At 45.7% G+C, this 15,557-nt stretch overlaps 1 protein-coding gene across 3 annotated transcripts in view; it reads right to left on the bottom strand.

The window, feature by feature from the left end:
* LOC144768507 (rho GTPase-activating protein 39-like) overlaps positions 1–15,557 on the bottom strand; it is a 513,307-nt gene that overhangs the window by 110,251 nt on the left and 387,499 nt on the right. For 2 of the 3 annotated variants that reach the window (XM_078652230.1, XM_078652232.1), the window contains one exon: positions 8,538–8,630. The exons of the other annotated variant lie outside the window; for it this stretch is intronic. In XM_078652230.1, coding sequence (XP_078508356.1) covers positions 8,538–8,630 — 93 coding nt within the window. The remainder of the gene's footprint in view (positions 1–8,537; positions 8,631–15,557) is intronic. 3 annotated transcript variants of the gene reach the window in all.

The following is a 15,557-nucleotide window of genomic DNA, read 5'->3' as shown; positions in this document are numbered from 1 at the left end:
TATATATATATATATATATATATATATATTAATAAATACCAATTATATAATGTTAATTAAATAAATCTCAGTGATATTTAATGCTGATACCTTCACAAGTCATGTTTGTGTTATATAAAACTTTATAAATAAAAATAAAATTTAAATATATACTTATGTAAACACATTTTGCATTATAATTTTTTGTTTAATTCTTTAAACGCACTACTATAAAAAACACATATATTTATATTTTTTTAACATGAAAAAAATATGAACAATTTTATTCCAAAACATGAAATAAATTACCAAACAAAATATTTTTTTTTAAATAAAAAAGACATTTACAAAAAATATGATGAAGATTTAAAAACAAATAACAATATAAACTAATAGTATGAAATTAAAATTATAAACAAATAATAAATAATATATTTAACCAATATTAGAAAATGTATTGGAATCTGGTAATAATAGATCTACTATTCCCACTCCAGTTTATGCAACAGTAGAGAAAGTAACGGACTTCGGCGACGGTTAAATATATTACTCCAACTCCAAACAGCGTAACAGTAGGGAAAGAATTGGACTTCAGATGGGTTAAATTTACTATTCCCACTCCAGCGGGTGCAACAGTAGGGAACGCATTGGGACTTTGGAGGGGTTAAATGGACTAATCCAACTCCAGTGTGTGCAATAGTAGGGAAAGCGTTAGACTTCGGAGGGTTAAGATTAACTATTCCTCCTTCTGTCTAAGTAACACTAGGTGAACTACTTCAAACACATTACATATTTGAATAATCCTATTAATTTAGAAACAAACATAAAACTCTTAATATAACCATTATTACGTAACATATATATATTAAAAAACAATCAATTTACATAATTTATTAACAATTTAATACATTTTCAATGATAAAATAATGGTTATTTAATTATTACTTAATTAACTTGCCACCCTATGCCCTTAAAAACCTAGCAGCCCACACTTAAACTATAACTAGAATAAATAAATATATAAAATTACATACTTGATAATCAATTGCATAACTAATTAACAATTAATGCTTAATTGTTAATTATTACTGAACTTCCCACCCTACAAACCCTGCAACCCACACCAAAAATATATAACTGCACAATTTACATAAATAATAATCAAGCATTTAATTATACATTTTTTAAATTATTACTTAATTAACTTCCCACCCTATACGCATACAAACCTAGCAACCTGCAACTAAAATAGAACTAAAACAAATCAGTATTACATAATGTACATAATAATCAATTCAATACTTAATCAATACATTTTTAATTATTACTTAACTTCCCACTCTATACCCCTACAAACCCAGCAGCCAACGCCTTAAATGTAACTAAACATATGATTATGCAATCTACATAATTAAGAATAAAAAATCATTAATAAAATATTACCTTATTAACTTCCACCCTATATAAATGCAAGTAAATCAAATTCGTATTACATAATATCAAAAATGAATATCAATCACATACTTAAAACATACTAATTAATAATTATTAAGTAACTTCTCACCCTAGCCTCCTACAAACCCAACAACCCACTTTGACACTAATTAATATATGAATTAAAACACATTAAAGTAATTAAACAAGCATTTGCAATGCAATAGGTCTCGCATTTACTCAAGTTTAAGCTATTGGCATTGTAATTGTCCATGCTTTTTATTTAAAATTTAAAAACCAATACATAAATAAAAGGCATTGTCATTTACAATGTCAACAGCTCAAACTTGCGTAAATGCGAGACCTATTGCATTGCAAATGCTTGTTTCGAGTTGGGTGAGCTGCTTCTCTCATTGCGCGCGGCAGCCATTGTTTAGCATGTCCCCTTCTGCTTTCTAAACATATTTCCGACATTAGGCAATGGGAACCGCTTTTGTGGCTACGGCCTGCCTCCTTGACATCTGTCCATCCTGCAAAAATGTCACTCGTGTGCTGAAAGACGATGTTCAGATCTTCTGCGAGAGTGCGCAGGCATTTTCGTGTACTTTTGTGCATAAAAAAAAAAGTCAGTATAAACGGACTTTCTGTCGGTAAGCCAGCCACGGAGCAGCGCAGAGTCTCCCGGTGAGTGGGGTTGAACGGGAGGCATGCAGCAGATTGCATGGCTTGCGAGGACGGAAGGGGGACAGGAGATGGGCACATCGCGTGACTGTACGTGCGTGTTCACAGGCGCGTTCACATTTCCAGTCCGTCCTGCGCGTGCCCATCTCCTGTCTCCCCTGGGAGGCAAGTCAGTGACAATAGATCTCGCTGGCGACAGCGCTTCGAGCTGCGGTCGCCAGGCGAGACCTAAAAACAATATTCTTTATTAAAAACAATGATATTCTTAACAACGATCTTACTAAGCTGAAAAACAAGCTTTTGCAATGCAATAGGTCTCGCATTATTAAAAGTTGGAACATTTGGCATCGTAATTGATACTGTTTTTTAATTATATTTATTGTTTGCAGTGGAGTGATAATTTGACATATATGCAATTACACCACTGTAGGAGACAATCAAACACATATGGAAGAACTACCTGAATATTATATGCACGCTAAAATTGAGAGCATTATGTTACAAGCAGCTATCTAGACAGGGTGCTGCGAAAGAGGTTTGATATGCAATAGTCAGCCAACTGAGTGCTCTTGCACTCAAAACACCAGGCCAACACATGACCATGTGAGACACAGCGGAAGCGGCCTTTCAGCAATGTGAGCATCTGCACCCATAGACATGAGACTTGTGTGACCCTTAGGAAGGAGGTTTGTCCTGGCGAAGGTTTGCCGTAGTTCAGCTTAACCGAGGCAGACACAAAGAAAAACTTCCAAGCTTAACACAAGTGGTTATCTAAAAGTTAGTCACCATAAGGATTCTGCATATAATGCAGCACAAATGCTTGACACACTTATGGGACCGAATGACATGCAGATCACTTTGCTATTAAAGGTCATAATTAGTGCATTATGGGGAAATACAAAATATACACTTATGCTGCATCTATAAAATAAACAAAGCATTAGCAAAATAAAACGAGACCTATTGCATTGCAATTTTTTAAAGTGTTAGGAGAGAGCGTGTCCTGCCTGTAACAGCAGGCAGGACAAAGGTATTTAAGAAAATAGTGCTCGGAGGCTGTAATTAAAGCCTACCAAGCAACAGCACATGTAACATGGGGTGTTAACATGGGAGGTTACAAAGTGAGACAAGGCAATACTAAGGAGGGACTACTAGGCCTTTTGACCAAGAATCAGACACAGTTTACAGTGGTCAATGACAGAAGCCAATGAAAAATGTGGGTGGAGAGTAGGCAGAGCTTCAAGTTCCTACCTCAATACAGCATGCTTCGACCTACAAAGAACTGAACTATTGTGAAAGAGGAAAATTGTACCAGAAAATTTCTGCTAGGTCTCAGAGTCATCTCATCACTATGTTGTTAGGTTTGATGCCTTTGGGTTTGTCTGCGCTTTACAAATTTCAGATCAATCAAATATAGTAAAGTTCCTCTTCAGTGGAGAAATAACAATGCTACATTCTCTTGTAATGCCCTATTTCAAGTTTGGGGACATAGTAGTGGGGAAGTGAACACAGCTTGCATTGAACCAACTTGTTGGTTATTTCAGATAAAATGGGACATTTTCCATTCACTGTCCGAAACTGAAGCTTAAAGTAGAAGATTAAAGCTGAAAGGCGAAGATGGGCAGTAATATTGATGTGAGAGAAGGGGTGCATATTGTTCCAGCACATGCCCTATGAAACACGGCCAGAAGATATATCGATAGAACAATCTGTAGGTTTACCTTAAAAGGGTGAATGTACTTAATGAAACTTAGCCCCAACCCTCAAGTAAGAGGTGTCTGTCACCCAGGTGTTGACTGGCAGAGAGTCTTTATTTTGTTAGATAGCTCAGCTGGCTGAGTGCTTCCAATGGATTTCCGTGAACAGGCAGAGCCTGGAGTTTTCATGTCAACCAGAGGCTGGAGATTTGAAACTCTGCAGCGCCGACACAAGGTTTCATATGTCTGTGTTTTTACTTACTGCCTGGGGTTCTACATGAAGATCTTTTACATTAATAAATAACAGGAGGCACATTTTTCCGCTCGAATTTTTTTTGAAAAACACCCTTTAACAATAAGTAAAAAATGCGAGACCTATTGCATTGCAAATGCTTGTTCTAACATGCGTTGCATACCGAATGCACCCAAAAACTAACATGTCCACCTCTGTAGAGCTGGACGATGTTTCACGAGTAGAACACGGACAAAAATATGAAAAGTTATCTTCTTGTAAGAGACACGCTTACACTCTGCCCTGCAATTACAACATCCATTACAGTCTTCCCCGATTCCTAGCAAGTGGTTGCCAGCACAGCCAGTAAATCACCTGATCGGATTCCAAAATCAATTACTGCAGTACATCTCCACTGCTACAAACCTTGAGATGCCAAAGGGATATTGGATAACTCACTGCAAGGTCAACAATTTGCTAAAATCCTCGGCTCAGGGACTTTTAACGTGGCTCCAAAGGACACTGCAATGCATCGGCTTGAATCTGAAAAGAAACAAGTTACCTTTGGCTGGCTTGGGCACTCGATGGACAGACTCTGCAACCGGTACGATGTATAGCTGCAGGACAGCACGTCGGAGCAGCAGGTCGCGCGGCCCAGCCTCTTCATGAAGGAAGAAATTATGCTGCCGCCACAGCCGCACATTGACTTGATCATCCAAGGTGGTTTTTCGGACGTTATCTGCAACTGGTGCTATGCCAAGTGCACTAGGACTGCTCTGGCTGCCTCATTCCGCAGCTCGGCTGTCAGGACCGAAGGGTGGCAAACAAGGGAAAACAAGACCAGCCCTGCAGCAAACACCAACCTATATCTCATCAGCATTAAAACAACGGAGTCGCCTGGACAAAGCATTAAAAGGTATGAAAGATCCTGTAGGGCTTCCAATCACCCCCATGGCAACGAGTGCAGAAGAGTTAGGAAGAAATGACATTGAACGAACTAACATCTCAAAAAAAGCACTTCCCTTGGCCACGACTGCTCTCCTCAGCTCCATTGCCCCACTTCAGTAGCTCAGCACATTCACCCTGCTCCCCCCACTGACGGTGCCCTCGGTTCCGGCAGCCAACGCGAAGGAGCCACACCTCTCTCCTCACCATCTCCATGAACCCTGTGCTCAGGAACCGCTCGATACCTGGAAAGGAAGTGCTACTTGCTGCTGCAGCGATGCTCGGGCACGGAGCGCGGCTCACTGGTTGTAATCATCCCAGCTGCCAATCAGAGGTGCTGACCTTTCATGATTCGATGCTTAGTTGAAGCTGCTAATTACACAAGGATGCTGCTCTAACCTCGCCATCCATTTGTCACAAGCGTTCAACAAGAAGCAGCAACAATCACCCTTCTTATGGTGATGTATACAGATTGAAGTCTGCAAAGAAATGCACACAAAATGCATAGACGTGACTCTTAAATAAAAGTTACATTTAGAGATGCTGAACAGAGTATATCCATACCCTGCGAGAAGCCTCTGCGGTGCCACGCGTGACTCCTTTGGAAATCAATGCACCAGCGGATTTCAGGATAATTGCAGATGAAATAATTGCCTCTTGTTAGCCCATTCCTTGGGATACAAGTACTCAACTGCATACTCCGTGCAAGGTGTAACAAGCGGCAGGGAAAGCGTTCGCTTTCACTTCCGAGTGAAAACTGCGGGCCATAGCCTATTGGTGTCTATTACGCGCACCAAGCGCGTAATAGACACCAATAGGCCATGGGCGGAGCAATGCGGACGCCTGTGGCCTATTGCGTGCAGTCTTTCATTAAAAGACGCACGCAAAGGCCAATCGGGTCTCACCTAAGGAAAAGCACACGCATGAGGGTGTGCGATTCCTCGGTTAGCCTGATAACCCTGTTTTTTCACTCACTAAATGTTTCGCCCTGCGCGAACACTGCTGCGCAGTGCAACACTAGGCGCAAGACCTAAAAACATTATTCTAGACAACGATATTTCTGCATCACAATATTTTTGCATCGCAATATTTTTTTCCCAATATTTCTGTCTCCCGATATTTACAACTCAATAATTTGTCCAAACACCTTAGTGGGTAGGCCCAATGCCAGTCTGCTTTTGCATATGGCATATTTTTTGTTCAAAGAGGATCACAACAGTGAGCGTCAAATGCCCAAACACTTAAATGGCGCAAACCGATTTTTATTTTATCATTGTGAGAAGTCAATCCCATGTAATTTTTCAGAGATCGCAGTCACTTATGGAATAAGTTTAGTGGTGGCATATGCACATACTAGACAGTCATATTTTTTCTTATATGTCCGAAACATATGGATTACAATTCATCAAACTATAAAAAGGCACCAAATATAAAGACAGTCATGGTAACAAACTTCAATTAGCAGTTTCAGAGTTCTTGATGCAGACGGTCAGCTAAAGGATAACTAATTTAAAATTGGGGCACTCCCCTTATAACTTTTGACCCATTTGATCAAATTAGGCATGCTCAAAGGTTGCATTTCGAAATGCATTTCCCACAATTATTGTGCAAATTGGTCAATGGAGGTCTATTAACAGAGGTGAAAAAACAGGATTACCTGTCAACTGAGGTGTCAATCGTAACTACAGAGAAAAGAGATCTACATTCATCTGCTGACATTCCAAGTTGACTCTAAGGGGCCAATTACGATGAGGCTCGGAAGGCTCCGACCGACGGTCGGAGCCTTCCGAGTCTCATCGTAATGGGCCTGTTGGATTCCTTTCCAACCGCCTCATTTTGATGGAGGCGGTGGGAAAGGAATCCAACAGGTCATTCCAGCCGGCTTTCGATGGGCTCGGAGAGCCCGCTTGCCAGTCGGAATGGGTCAAGTAATCTCAAGGGCGGGCCTTTCTGACCCTGAGATTACGATGACTGTTTCCGACATGGTTTCCATGTTGGCCTGACCAACAAGAAAACCATGATGGAAAGCGTCCTTCTGGGGACCCCCAGCAGGACCCCTTGGGTACACAGCCTTCGGTTGAAGGCCGAAGGGGCACCTATGGTGCCTCCCTATTGATCCCTACACCTTGTGGCAGGTACCTTGAGGTAGGTGGGATGTGAGGTGGGATGGGAGATGGGAGGTGCAGGGATGGACTGCACCTCCCATTTTACCACGGGTGCATGCGTTACAGCCGGTTTACATCCAGAATGCATGCTCCCATAGTAAAATATAGAAATGTGACTGAACAATGTTCGGTCGCATCCTAATGAGGCAGTTGAGACCCCTTGGGTACACAGCCTCCGGTTGAAGGCCGAAGGGGCACCTATGGTGCCTCCCTATTGATCCCTGCACCTTGTGGCAGGTACCTTGAGGTAGGTGGGATGTGAGGTGGGATGGGAGATGGGAGGTGCAGGGATGGACTGCACCTCCCATTTTACCACGGGTGCATGCGTTACAGCCGGTTTACATCCAGAATGCATGCTCCCATAGTAAAATATAGAAATGTGACTGAACAATGTTCGGTCGCATCCTAATGAGGCAGTTGAGACTGCGGACTGGGTTCGGTTGGTCCCATGACCGATGCGGTGTCAGTCGGAAGTGATTCTGCCCGACATCATAATGAGGGCCTTAATGTATTCCTAGTCACCTAAGCCCCTCAATACATACATATGAAAACAGTTTTTCGTTGTAAATTGCTCAATGATTATAGTTCAAACCCAACTCAACTGATATTAGGTGCTGAATATACATCAGTTCCTGTCTCTGAATAATCCTAGCTAAATGTAAATCAATTCCCTGTGCATTTATTAATCCAATCTATGGACCGTTGTGCCTTCGAAACCCTGATTACTTTATATTCCTGAAAGCGCGTAAATAAGTACCTGTTAAAGTTTAGTCCCAATTGAAAAAAACGTCTTAAATTAGAATTGTATGCAGCCCTGGCCTGAAGGCATATAGGTCATGGTCCGTACACCCTAATATTCTGCCCTTCAAATTATCACAGCATAGTGCCTACAGATACAAAATGAGAGAGTGCTTCTTAACGAAGTGCCCATTGGTATGTAGTCACTCGTTTACTCTTGAGATAGACGGGACACACGTTTGTATGGTCCTATCACCAATTGATTTTCCACTCCTTCAATATCAAGTGATTTCATCTCCAAGGTCGCTGACATTAACCCCTGAAGGCATGGAAAATAAGTAGAAGACTTTACAGGGGATACCAAATTCATATGACAGGATAAATTGATGTTCATTACCAACCAGGAAAAGATAGCCAATGGAACCCAGCCAAAATACACAGCCTCCACAGCCAATATCCGGCAGGCCAGCCATTTCCTGCCTTTCATGACAAGCTGTTTGAAAACCTTTAACTTCTCCTGCCGTCCCATTAACAGTGCGGAAATGCCATTGTTACATAGAGTTTCTCTCTCCTATGCTACACAGGAAACCGCTTCCTCCATCAAACAGCTCTACGTGGAGAGCGCCACACGGCACGACACGCAGTAAGTTTCGCCAGCCCTCGTACCTTCTTCCTCCTCGGAGTTCTGCTTCCTTTTTTTCCTGGATTTGGAGTTCTTCTTATTTTTTAGCTCCATCAGTTCCTTAATCCGCTGCGTTACTGAAAAGGCAGAAAGGACCACCTTAGTAATAAAATGATATAAGAGCAGCATACCATTCAGATAAAAAGGCAGCAGTTATTTTTCTACTAGATGTTAAGCAGCCGACAGGAATGTGGATTGAGCGTTTAGGGCCCAGGTAGGACAGCAATAAGCGGATTGTCACATTCGGGTGGTTCTTCAGCACTCTGTCATTTCTGTAGCCGAATTTAAAGCAATGTCGCCTCCGCGTCTCTTGTACAACTACGAGGCAAAACCTCAGAGGAGGTAAGGCATATATGCAATTATGCTGATGCCTTAGCAAAACACACCCACACAACACAGACCAGCACACTGATCACAGAAAGAGCTGCAACGCTATAGGAAAGTAATTCTGTTTTTGGAAGGATTAATATACGTTAACCTTCACCACAGGTACAAACCCGGCAAGAAAAGTAATAGCAGAAAGAGCCGACAACAATAAGAATGCTGCATTCACTGGCCAAACAGTAAGAGGGCTGCGATAGGGCATATACAAATGTCACGATAGCCGGGAAATGGGCAATAAGGAGGAAAGCATGAAGATGTTTCAATAAAGAAAGGAATGCGGGAGCCAGGCAGACCTGGGAGAGCAGAGAGTTCCAAACTTTTGTGGCTGCACAGAAGGGTTTCTTGACTTGCAGTCTCTATTATAAGCAAAGGACAAGGGGCATTCTCTTCTGGTAGTTTTGGTGCCACGGGCAATGGCGCACTTTCTTTCTAGCATGAGAGGTATTGAAGGTGAGACGCACGGGACATGATGGATCAAAGTATACCTCTGATGTGGTGGCCACCAGTGACCAATCTAAAACATGAACCTGGCGAGAGGTGTTGACAGGGGCTTTCCGGTCATAATTTATAAAACTTAGGTTGGGAGAGCGAACGGATCCTAGATGGCTGTGATCTACATGACAGTACAGTAGGGAAGGCAAGAAAACCATGAACTGCACTGATGAATCAAAAGCATTACGGCAGCCCTGGTTTGTTCTATAGACGAAGTAGAATCAATAGGAGCTTGTATTTGAGAGGTTAGCCAACTGGCTACACAGCAAGAGCTGCATGTGAATCGTAAAGGTAAAGGATTGATGTACACTTCCAGAAATAATTGCGTTAACCATTTGTGAACTGGGTGCAGGGGTGTCACTGTGCAAAACAAAAGAATGTCATATTTGACAGGTTTCATTTGAGGAAGGCCAAAGACAGCCACATTTAACTGCGGCGGCAGAAGTCAGGGATGGGATCCTGGAGGTCTTAATCTGGAGAACTGCCATCGGCACAGAAGGGAAAACGAGAACTAATACTTCTGCTTACCCACCGCACCACTGATGGCAGCAAACGCACAAAGAAGTGAATGAAGTGTACTGAACTATAACAAAGGTGCAATGAAGTCATGATTACCAGGAGGTAAGCAGTTCCTTCATGCGTGTCGAGGGCACCAATGATTAATGTGTGCAGGTGCTTGCAGTAGGTTGACCCGGCAATTCTTTTTTTGGGCCAGGAACTTAATTTTCATCACTCATTTTTAGGGCTCTGCCTACGTCCCAACAAGTGGGCGTGGCTTAAGAGTCCTTTAGTGAGGGACTCGAAAATCTAACCTACGAATTCCAGAGAAGCTCGTGATTTTTGCTCGTCATTTATGTCAGCTGCATGGCAATTGGCCCTCGCATGGCTGTGTTTTTACAAGCCAGCACGCAATAGGCCATAGGCTGTAGAGTTGCTCCTCTTCCTGCATATTCCGTGCGGACACGCGCAGCAGAAGGCTATATTTCATCAATTACCAGCTGTCAGGGGCCGCGGTAATTGAAGCCAGATGCTCGGCGCGCATTCACCTCTTTCCAGTTACTTTTTTTTTCAGCTGTGTGTGCGCGCATGCTGGCTCCCTGCCAAAGCTTGTGTGTGTAGTGGAACGGTGAGCACGATGACTGCGCTACCACCCCCGTTGCACTCGCCCCAGGCAGCATCACATAATTATAAGCATTAAACTTCGTAAACAGGTTACATGTAGTGTTCTATTTTGTATTAAACATTAACTTGTGATGCAAGTTGTTTAATGTTTAGGGGGTTCCGGTACATCATCTTTTTTAGATTAGCGGAGGGAGGCTGCCTGCTGTTCAGAGTCGGGGCACAAGTGACGAGACCAAGGCCGAGATGCTTTGATGGAGCTGGCACATTTACATGGCCTTGGAAGTGCAGCGCAGCAGCCCCTGACACCAGCCGCTACATCGTATTTTTTAGATTAGCGGAGGGGGGCTGCCTGCTGTTCAGAGTCGGGGCACAAGTGATGAGACCAAGGTCGAAATGCTTTGATGGAGCTGGCACATTTACATGGCGCTGGAAGTGCAGTGCCGCAGCCCCTGACACCAGCCGCGTTTTTGAGATTAGCGGAGGGAGGCTGCCTGCTGTTCAGAGTCGGGGCACAAGTGACGAGACCAAGGCCGAGATGCTTTGATAGAGCTGGCACATTTACATGGCGCTGGAAGTGCAGCGCTGCAGCCTCTGACGACAGCCGCTACATCGTGTTTTTTGAGATTAGCGGAGGGAGGCTGCCTGCTGTTCAGAGTCGGGGCACAAGTGACGAGACCAAGGCCGAGATGCTTTGATGGAGCTGGCACATTTACATGGCGCTGGAAGTGCAGCGCTGCAGCCCCTGACACCAGCCGCTACATCGTGTTTTTTAGATTAGCGGAGGGAGGCTGCCTGCTGTTCAGAGTCGGGGCACAAGTGACGAGACCAAGGCCGAGATGCTTTGATGGAGCTGCCACATTTACATGCCCCTTGAAGTGCAGCGCCGCAGCCCACGACACCAGCAGCGTTTTTGAGATTAGCGGAGGGAGGCTGCCTGCTGTTCAGAGTCGGGGCACAAGTGACGAGACCAAGGTCGAGATGCTTTGATGGAGCTGGCACATTTACATGGCGCTGGAAGTGCAGCGCTGCAGCCTCTGACGACAGCCGCTACATCGTGTTTTTTTAGATTAGCGGAGGGAGGCTGCCTGCTGTTCAGAGTCGGGACACAAGTGACGAGACCAAGGGCGAGATGCTTTGATGGAGCTGGCACATTTACATGGCGCTGGAAGTGCAGCGCAGCAGCCCCTGACACCAGCCGCGTTTTTGAGATTAGCGGAGGGAGTCTGCCTGCAGATCAGAGTCGGGGCACAAGTAACGAGAACAAGGGCGAGATGCTTTGATGGAGCTGGCACATTTATATGGCCCTAGCAGTGCTGCGCCGCAGCCCCTGACACCAGCCGCTACATCGTGTTTTTGAGATTAGCATATGGAGTCTGCCTGCTGTTCAGAGTCGGGGCACAAGTGACGAGAGCAAGGCCGAGATGCTTTGATGGAGCTGGCACATTTACATGGCGCTTGAACTGCAGCGCCGCAGCCCCCGACACCAGCCGCTACACCGTGTTTTTGAAATTAGCATATGGAGTCGGCCTGCTGTTCAGAGTCGGGGCACAAGTGACGAGACCGAGGCCGACATGCTTTGATGGAGCTGGCACATTTACATGGCCCTGGAAGTGCAGCGCCACAGCCCCTGCCACCAGCCGGTACATCATCTTTTTTAGATTAGCGGAGGGAGGCTGCCTGCTGTTCAGAGTCGGGGCACAAGTGACGAGACCAAGGGCGAGATGCTTTGATGGTGCTGGCACATTTACGTGGCCCTGGAAGTGCTGCGCAGCAGCCCCCGACACCAGCCGCTACATCGTGTTTTTTGAGATTAGCGGAGGGAGGCTGCCTGCTGTTCAGAGTCGGGGCACAAGTGACGAGACCAAGGCCGACATGCTTTGATGGAGCTGGCACATTTACATGGCCCTGGCAGTGCAGCGCCGCAGCCCCCGACACTAGCCGCTACATCGTGTTTTTTAGATTAGTGGAGGGAGGCTGCCTGCTGTTCAGTGTCGTGGCACAAGTGACGAGACCAAGGCCGAGATGCTTTGATGGAGCTGGCACATTTACATGGCCCTGCAGAGTGACAGCAGAGTGAGAGTGACAGCAGAGTGAGAGTGACAGGAGAGTGACAGCAGAGTGAGAGTGACAGCAGAGTGAGAGTGACAGCAGAGTGAGAGTGAAGGTAGAGTGACAGACACCAGAGCGAGAGTGACAGCAGAGCAGAGCGAGAGTGACAGCAGAGCAGAGCGAGAGTAACAGCAGAGCAGAGCGAGTGACAGCATGAGAGACAGCAGAGTGAGTGACAGCATGAGACAGCAGAGTGAGAGTGACAGCAGAGTGAGAGTGACAGCAGCGTGAGAGTGACAGCAGCGTGAGAGTGACAGCAGCGTGAGAGAGACAGCAGAGTGAGAGACAGCAGAGTGAGATTGACAGCATGAGAGAGAGTGACAGCATGAGAGAGAGACAGCAGAGTGAGAGTGACAGCAGAGTGAGAGAGACAGCAGAGTGAGAGAGACAGCAGAGTGAGAGAGACAGCAGAGTGAGAGAGACAGCAGAGTGAGAGGGACAGCAGAGTGAGAGTGACAGCAGAGTGAGAGTGACAGCAGAGTGAGAGTGACAGCATGAGAGACAGAAGAGTGACAGCATGAGTGAGAGAGACAGCAGAGTGAGAGAGACAGCAGAGTGAGAGAGACAGCAGAGTGAGAGAGACAGCAGAGTGAGAGAGACAGCAGAGTGAGAGTGGCAGCAGAGTGAGAGTGGCAGCAGAGTGAGAGTGGCAGCAGAGTGAGAGTGACAGCAGAGTGAGAGTGACAGCAGAGTGAGAGTGACAGCAGAGTGAGAGTGACAACAGAGTGAGAGTGACAACAGAGTGAGAGTGACAACAGAGTGAGAGTGACAGCAGAGTGAGAGTGACAGCAGAGTGAGAGTGAGAGCAGTGTGAGAGAGACTCAGCAGTGAGTGTTCCAGAGAGAGCAGGGTATGCTTGTGCGCTTACAGGGTGCACTGACACACAGGAGCTAAAACAAAAGAACACGTGCATTGGGAGCATCATGGAGGCAGCCGGCCCTCTGTGAGGGGAGCAGCAAGGAGGGGATGCCCCAACCAATCAAGCGCAACGACTCACAACCTACTGTACGATTACAACACAGGCCAAAGGGCAGAGCTAGGTCTTTTCGCATTACGTAGGGTGAGCAGTGTGTGAGTGTGTAGGGTGAGCAGGGGGTGAGTGTGCAGGGTGAGCAGTGTGTGAGCGTGCAGGGTGAGCAGTGTGTGAGCGTGCAGGGTGAGCAGTGTGCGAGTATGCAGGGTTAACAGTGTGTGAGCGTGCAGGGTGAACATTGTGTGAGTGTGCAGGGGGAACAGTGTGGGAGTGTGCAGGGGGAACAATGTGTGAGTGTGTAGGGTGAGCAGTGTGTGAGTGTGCAGGGTGAGCAGTGTGAGTGTGTAGGGTGAGCAGTGTGTGTGTAGGGTGAGCAGTGTGTGAGTGTGCAGGGTGAGCAGTGTGTGTGTGTGCAGGTTGTACATTGTGTGAGTGTGTAGGGTGAGCAGTGTGTGACTGTGTAGGGTCAGTGTGTGACTGTGTAGGGGCAGTGTGTGACTGTGTAGGGGCAGTGTGTGAGTGTGCAGAGTACGAAAACTCGAACTAAGTCCACCACACACACACACAAAACCACACATATAAGACCACACACACAAACAACACCACACACACACTCACCACCACACACGCACAACCACACCGTCAGTGCACGCTTTCACCGGGCACAAACACCACCAGCCGTCAGTGCACGCTTTCACCGGGCACACACACCACCAGTCCTCAGTGCAGGCTTCCACCAGGCACACACCACCAGACGTCAGTGCACGCTTTCACCAACCACACACACACACCACCAGCCATCAGTGCATGCTTTCACCAGGCACACACAACACCAGCCGTCAGTGCACGCTTTCAAAAGACACACACACCACCAGCGCACGCTTTTACCAGGCACACACACACCACCAGCCGTCAGTGCACGCTTTTACCAGGCACACACACCACCAGCAGTCATTGCACACTTCCACAAGGCACACACAACTCCAGCCGGCAGTGCACGCTTCCACCAGGCACACACACCACCACCCATCAGTGCACAATTTCTACAGGCACACACACCACCAGCCATCAGTGCACACATCAATTGTTAACGCATCCACAATTAACTATTGTAGCAATCGCAGTATGGTGCACTTTACTTTTAAACATATTCATCTAAAGCGCAGCATGCCACCATTGCTACAATTCCAATCCAACACATATAATTCCACTACACTCCACATGCATACACTCCATAACACATGGCTAAAAGACATTGCCATTTACAATGCCATTAGCTCTAACTCAAATAAATCCGAGACCTATTGCATTTCCAATGCTTGTTTAAAGTTCCGCTGCTGTGTGTGCTTAACTCACCCCTGGCTTACATCAGTTTGCTGTGAAATGTCACGCAGCACAGAGATGGTGTATCTGTGCTGGGTGTGTGTGTGTGCCTGTGAAAGGTACAATACAGGGATTATGCAGTACGGAGCAGTGTGTGCATGGTGTATGCATGTGCTGGATGTATATGCACTATGAGTGGTACAGTACCTGAAGAATATAGTGCAGTGCAGTGTGTGCAGGATAAAAGCATTTGCTGGGTGTATATGTACCTGTAAGTGGTACAAAACAAGAAGGGTGCCGTGCATGCATGTTAAATGCATATTCTGGATGTATGTATGCCCAAGAGTGATACACCACAAAGGATACAGTGCTGGGCAGGGTCTGCATGTTAAATGCAGACGCTGGATGTATGTGTGCCTGTGAATGGTACAGTTCATGAAGGAGACAATGATGAGCAGTGCATGCATGTTAAAGCAGGTGTTGCATGTATGTGGGCCTATGAGTGGTACAATATGGGCCTATGAGTGGTACAATAAATGGAGGATACAGTACTGTGTAGTGAGTGTATGTTGTACACATGTACTGTGTTTATGTGTGCCTG

Source organism: Lissotriton helveticus, chromosome 7 (genome assembly GCF_964261635.1).
Source record: "Lissotriton helveticus chromosome 7, aLisHel1.1, whole genome shotgun sequence".
Classification (NCBI taxonomy): Eukaryota; Metazoa; Chordata; class Amphibia; order Caudata; family Salamandridae; genus Lissotriton; species Lissotriton helveticus.
The sequence above is the reverse complement of the archived record's forward strand: the minus strand, read 5'-3'. Positions and strand labels throughout refer to the sequence as shown.